This window comes from Cucurbita pepo, chromosome LG06 (genome assembly GCF_002806865.2).
Source record: "Cucurbita pepo subsp. pepo cultivar mu-cu-16 chromosome LG06, ASM280686v2, whole genome shotgun sequence".
NCBI classification, from domain to species: domain Eukaryota; kingdom Viridiplantae; phylum Streptophyta; class Magnoliopsida; order Cucurbitales; family Cucurbitaceae; genus Cucurbita; species Cucurbita pepo.
Genome location: NC_036643.1, coordinates 8,606,906 through 8,613,821, shown reverse-complemented (window position 1 = coordinate 8,613,821; position 6,916 = coordinate 8,606,906). Strand labels below are relative to the sequence as shown.

General features: G+C 38.3%; 1 protein-coding gene across 1 annotated transcript; it reads left to right on the top strand.

The window, feature by feature from the left end:
* Positions 1-2,307: 2,307 nt before the first annotated feature.
* Positions 2,308-6,075, top strand: LOC111797480. Its single transcript, XM_023680488.1, has 7 exons — positions 2,308-2,562; positions 3,334-3,619; positions 3,905-4,072; positions 4,154-4,426; positions 4,790-5,094; positions 5,211-5,865; positions 5,954-6,075. Exons 1-7 carry the CDS (start codon positions 2,308-2,310, stop codon positions 6,073-6,075), a joined length of 2,064 nt encoding a protein of 687 aa, XP_023536256.1.
* The last annotated feature ends 841 nt before the right edge of the window (positions 6,076-6,916 follow it).

Genomic DNA, 6,916 nt, shown 5'->3' with positions numbered 1-6,916 from the left:
TGAGTATTTTATGAAATACTCAGTAAGTCACCCCAATGTTGGGGTTAGAAATGCAAACACATGCAACATATGAGCGGGACCTAACTTTTCATAAACTTTTCATAGCCTTGGGCGCTTTTCTATTCTGGGTAGGGTTGGATGTGTGGTACTCCTTCACACATGGCCCATGTACGCGTACATGAACCCACCAGGTGGGCTCGTATACATGAACCCACCTGGCTTGGTCGGGCACAACGTGTTACACGTCGCCGGACACCACAGAACAAAAAATGGCCCGCATGATATCATGGCGAACATAAATATCGTAATTCATTCTTTCGTATCATAAAGGGGAAGAATCCCGATGCACTTGAGATACATATATGCATGAGGTCTCTTAACATATCTAACATGACATTACATAAGCAGTGCTAACATCGCATTTATGTTTTCTTACATCACATGGCGTCTCACATGACTTACATTACATGGCATACTACATAAACATTCCAGTTGAACATCTCATGACATGATTCGATAATTCTACGTGTATCTATGGTATCGATCAACATATTCATGGTATATAATACTAACATCACATTCATAACTCCACATAACATAAACAGTCAACAGTCAATGTAATTCATACATCACATAACATACACAATCTATAGTCAACACAATCTATACATCACATAATCATATCACATAAATATGGTGCATGCAGGGACCACGGGGCACGCACCATCATACAACACGTAGTAAACTAACTCCAACAGTAAGGTCACTTACCTCGATGGTTTTGGTTGAAGTCACTCACAATGAGCTAATCCCAGCGGTTAAATATGTCCTATGATAACCACATAAAAACTTAGAACCTTTCATAACATACCCTAGCTAAACCTCATGTTATTTATCAAAATAAACCCCCGACCTAATCTGTCTATAACGTTTAGGAACCATACTGACCTCGGATGGTAAAACTAAGGGTAGAAACAGCTACAGAAGGGCCAAAAACCTTGGAATCGATATATTATAGTGATACCTTGCCGCTAAGCCTAGTTGCCGATCCGGCCAACTAAGCCGCCAAGTTGAGCTGCGGGAATTGACGGAACCGAGCCGATTTCGTACACGTGCGAGCCGACCTGCACTGTGTACGCATGCGAAGCTGCCAGAGCTGCTGGGTGTGCGTCTGTGGCTCGACCCTATTCCAAAAACCTCACCTGCCTTACCCGACAAGCTACGAAACTCTAGTTTCCGCCTCCCCGATTCTGGCGGCGCGCCAACGATCCCACAACGTCCTCAACACCGATTTTCGACGGTTAACCTTCTTTGACACAATGATCCTGACATCAATACCTTACTTCCACTCGATTCTTCCTCCGAAGAGCAACCCCAACATTCCGGAGGAAAGTTTGGAGAGAATCGTTTTCAAGGGATGCAAAAGGTTGGGCATAGGAATATAAAACTAATCTCAAGACATTTCCCAATAAGGCATACTAGGGTTTTAGGATAAGGAAATCTAGAGAAATAGGAATGTTTCTATTACGCAATAAAAGTCTCGCAAGAAATCCCTCGATTTCCGGGGAGATTACATTTAATTATTTATTCTATTTTTTATTTGATTTTATTTTATTCCAGAAACCTAAATCGTTACAATTTCTAATAACTCCCTTGTTTAAAATTGAACCTTTTCCGACATCTGGACATCCCAAACATCCATCCGTGTGAGTTCTTTGAGCATTGGACTGTCCAATGTCAATGCTAGGAAATTTTTGTTCTTGAGTAGCGGGTACATAATAAAACCTCTGACACATAAACTACAGCACAATACCTGTAAAAGATCACATATTTGTTTAGATCGGTGTCAGTTAGTATCTGATTAAATGTCCTTATATTAGTAGTTGATTTGTTTTGATTTGATTTAATTTTGATTTTATTTAGTTTTTTATTTGATTACTGGTTTGTTACCAGATTTTCGGTAGATTTTTAGGTAGATTTTCTAAATATCTTTTTGTATTCTCTCTATATATACAGCCTTCTTGCTCTCCATAATACAATCTTCTCATCAACTATTCAATCACTCACTCTTTTCACTAACAATTGGTATCAGAGCTATCTTCTTAAGGGATTTGTGAGATCAAGATGGAAGGAGAATTCAGTTTTTCAGCTATTGCACCACCAGTCTTCGATGGAGACAATTATCAAATGTGGGCAGTTCGTATGGAGACTTATCTGGAGGCCTTGGATCTCTGAGAAGCAATAGAAGAGGATTACGAGGTACCTCCACTTCCAGCAAATCCTACTGTAGCACAAATCAAAGCACAAATGGGAAATAAGACAAGAAAATCAAAGGCAAAAGCTTGCCTATTTGCAGTTGTATCTCAAATTATCTTCGTGCGAATAATGTTCCTCAAAATAGCAAAGGAAATCTGGGATTATCTCAAGGCTAAATATGAAGAAGATGAGAGGATTCGTAGAATGAAAGTCCTGAATTTGATTAGGAATTTCGAGTTGCAGAAGATGAAGGAGTCGGAGTCGGTGAAAGAGTACTCTAACAGACTTCTCAGCATTGCCAATAAGGTGAGATTGCTTGGTTCTATGTTAAATGATTCTAGGATCGTTGAAAAGCTGCTAGTCACTATTCTAGAGAAGTTTGAAGCCACCATTACTACTCTAGAGAACACCAAAGACTTGTCAAAGATTTCTCTTACAGAGCTCTTGAATGCTTTTCAAGCATAAGAGCAAAGGAGGTTTATGAGGCAAGAAGGGGTGATTGAAGGTGTCTTACTTGTTAAGCATCAAGACAAAAGCAGGTATAAAAACAAGAAATTTTTCAAAAACCAATCGACGAATGGAGCTTCATCTACCAATTATCAGAAGACAAAAGGAAGAGGTTTCAAAAAATCCTATCCACCTTGCTGCCATTGTGAGAATAAAGGTCATCTACTATACAAGTGTTGGAGAAGACCTAACGCCAAATGCTCCAAATGCAATCAACTTGGACATGAAGCTGTGATCTGCAAAGTCAAAGGACAGGTGAAAGTAGTAGATGCACAAGTAATTGATCAAGAAGAAGAAGATCAATTGTTTGTGGTCACTTGTTTCTCATGAAAAGAATCAAGCGAAAGATGGTTGATTGATAGTGGGTGCACAAATCATATGACATATGACAAGGAGTTTTTTGAGAAATTAAGAGACACTGAAGTCAAGAGAGTGAGGATTGACGATGGTAAACACTTGGAAGTCGAAGGAAAAGGCACAGTAGCTATAACAAGTTATGAAGGTACAAAATTTATTCCAGATGTTTTATTTGTACCTAAAATTGATCAAAATCTTTTAAGTGTTTGTCAGTTACTTGATAAAGGCTATAAAGTGTTGTTTGAGAATAAGCAGTGCTTAATCAAAGATGCTAGTGACAAAGACTTGTTCAATGTCAAAATGAAAGGAAAAAGCTTTGCTCTAAATCCGATGGAGAAAGAGCAGATGACCTTTATATCCAGAGCTAGTGTCACTGAGATTTGGCACAAAAGACTTGAGCACTTTCATCATCGAGGTTTGCTTGAGATGCAGTCAAAGAAGCTAGTAGGACTCGCTCACATTGATGATGACATGCCTCCTTGTCGTGCTTGTAATTTTGGTAAGCAACATAGAAAACCCTTTCCTAAACAGGCATGAAGAGCCTCGAAAAAACGACAGCTGGTTCATACTCATCTTAGTGGTCCTCAGCGAACATCNGAGAATAAAGGTCATCTACTATACAAGTGTTGGAGAAGACCTAACGCCAAATGCTCCAAATGCAATCAACTTGGACATGAAGCTGTGATCTGCAAAGTCAAAGGACAGGTGAAAGTAGTAGATGCACAAGTAATTGATCAAGAAGAAGAAGATCAATTGTTTGTGGTCACTTGTTTCTCATGAAAAGAATCAAGCGAAAGATGGTTGATTGATAGTGGGTGCACAAATCATATGACATATGACAAGGAGTTTTTTGAGAAATTAAGAGACACTGAAGTCAAGAGAGTGAGGATTGACGATGGTAAACACTTGGAAGTCGAAGGAAAAGGCACAGTAGCTATAACAAGTTATGAAGGTACAAAATTTATTCCAGATGTTTTATTTGTACCTAAAATTGATCAAAATCTTTTAAGTGTTTGTCAGTTACTTGATAAAGGCTATAAAGTGTTGTTTGAGAATAAGCAGTGCTTAATCAAAGATGCTAGTGACAAAGACTTGTTCAATGTCAAAATGAAAGGAAAAAGCTTTGCTCTAAATCCGATGGAGAAAGAGCAGATGACCTTTATATCCAGAGCTAGTGTCACTGAGATTTGGCACAAAAGACTTGAGCACTTTCATCATCGAGGTTTGCTTGAGATGCAGTCAAAGAAGCTAGTAGGACTCGCTCACATTGATGATGACATGCCTCCTTGTCGTGCTTGTAATTTTGGTAAGCAACATAGAAAACCCTTTCCTAAACAGGCATGAAGAGCCTCGAAAAAACGACAGCTGGTTCATACTCATCTTAGTGGTCCTCAGCGAACATCATCATTAAATAGTAATCTTTATTACATTATTTTTATTGATGATCTAACAAGAATGTGTTGGATCTTCTGCTGAAGCAAAAGTTANGAGAAATTAAGAGACACTGAAGTCAAGAGAGTGAGGATTGACGATGGTAAACACTTGGAAGTCGAAGGAAAAGGCACAGTAGCTATAACAAGTTATGAAGGTACAAAATTTATTCCAGATGTTTTATTTGTACCTAAAATTGATCAAAATCTTTTAAGTGTTTGTCAGTTACTTGATAAAGGCTATAAAGTGTTGTTTGAGAATAAGCAGTGCTTAATCAAAGATGCTAGTGACAAAGACTTGTTCAATGTCAAAATGAAAGGAAAAAGCTTTGCTCTAAATCCGATGGAGAAAGAGCAGATGACCTTTATATCCAGAGCTAGTGTCACTGAGATTTGGCACAAAAGACTTGAGCACTTTCATCATCGAGGTTTGCTTGAGATGCAGTCAAAGAAGCTAGTAGGACTCGCTCACATTGATGATGACATGCCTCCTTGTCGTGCTTGTAATTTTGGTAAGCAACATAGAAAACCCTTTCCTAAACAGGCATGAAGAGCCTCGAAAAAACGACAGCTGGTTCATACTCATCTTAGTGGTCCTCAGCGAACATCATCATTAAATAGTAATCTTTATTACATTATTTTTATTGATGATCTAACAAGAATGTGTTGGATCTTCTGCTGAAGCAAAAGTTAGAAGTTGCGGGTGTATTTTGGAAATTCAAAGCAAGAGTTGAGAATGAAAGTGCGTGCTTGATTCAGACTATAAGATCAGATAATGGCAAGAAGTACACTTTCGAAACTTTTAATAGGTTTTGTGAAGAAGTTGGAATTGAACATCAGTTGACAGCACCATACACTCCTCAACAGAATGATGTCAATGAAAGGAGGAATAGATTCGTAATGGAGATGACGAGATGCATGCTTCATGAGAAGAATCTTCCAAAACGTTCTTGGGGAAAAGTAGCAACCACTGTTGTGTGCTTGCAAAATCGAATTTCAACAAAAGCTGTGAAGAACCTGGCATCGTTTGAAGTTTGGTATGGCTACAAATCTTCTTTAAAGTTCCTTAGAGTATTTTGGTGTCTTTGCTTCACTTACATTCCACAGGTCAAGTGTGATAAGCTTGATAAAAAGGCAAAAGCTAGCATCTTTGTTGGGTATAACACTATATCCAAAACTTACAGAGTTTTTCAACCACACACTAGTCGTGTTATTGCGAGTCGAGATGTTCATTTTGCTGAAAATGAGCAATGGAATTGGGAAGAACTGACGAAGGTGAATCAGATTTCTAATGCACCAAACAATTTTATTTTTGGTAGCATGTTAGAAGAGTCTGAAGATGAACGGCAAGAAGAGTCTGAAGATGAATGACAAGATGATTTAGTTGATGATGCACCTGTTAGAGGAGAAGCTTTCAGAGATCGAGAAAAACAAAACCAGGAAATTGGTTGATCGACCTCTAAACAGAAAGATAATTGAAGTAAGATGGATGTTCAGGAAAAAGCTTGGAGTTCACAACATCTAAAAAAAGGAGGAGTATTAAAGATTAAATATTTGTTTAGATTGCTGTCAGTTAGTATCTAATTAAATCTAGTAATAGTTAGGAGTTGATTTGTTTTGATTTAATTTCATTTAGTTTTTGATTTGATTACTAGCATGTTACCAGATTTTCTCCAAATTTTTAGGGGAGATTTTCTAAATATCTTTTTGTATTCTGTATATATATAGAGCCTTCTTGCTCTCCATAATACAATTTTCTCATCAACCATTCAATCACTCAATCTTTTCACTAACAATACCGGCACATCCACGTTGTTTGATACTATTCTTGAAAGATCATTTTTAAAGAAAGATTGCTGAGATGATCGTCCCGCAATGCTTTCCTATGCTGTGACAAGTATATGTGCCACATGGTAGCTCACTTAGACCATAGGGGCCAGGGGTGGTAGAGAGCTGACATCATGTCTCCCCCTATAATACATTTTCAGGCATTTCCAAATCTTATTGAGTAAACGTCATTTCAGCAAGCTAACAAACGACCTCGTGCATAGTCCGTCGAATATATGATTTATACAAAATTTTATGATCTTTCATCTTTCATGAAGACAGACTTAATTTCACAGCCGCATGCCAAAACTTGTATTGAAATCTCAACTTTAAGGTTATGGTCGGGGGCCCTACTCGACACTCTTCGAGCTTGTCTTTGGCACTCGTGTTACCTCATTCTCTCGAACCTTGGGTATACCTAGACTTAGTTTTAAAGCACGCTCTTGGTGTGTTAGAATATGAACCGTCCTCCTCGATCGCATCATGGCACTTCTCAATCTTGGTCCTCCTGTGATAGGATGGGTGCCACTTGAGCATCG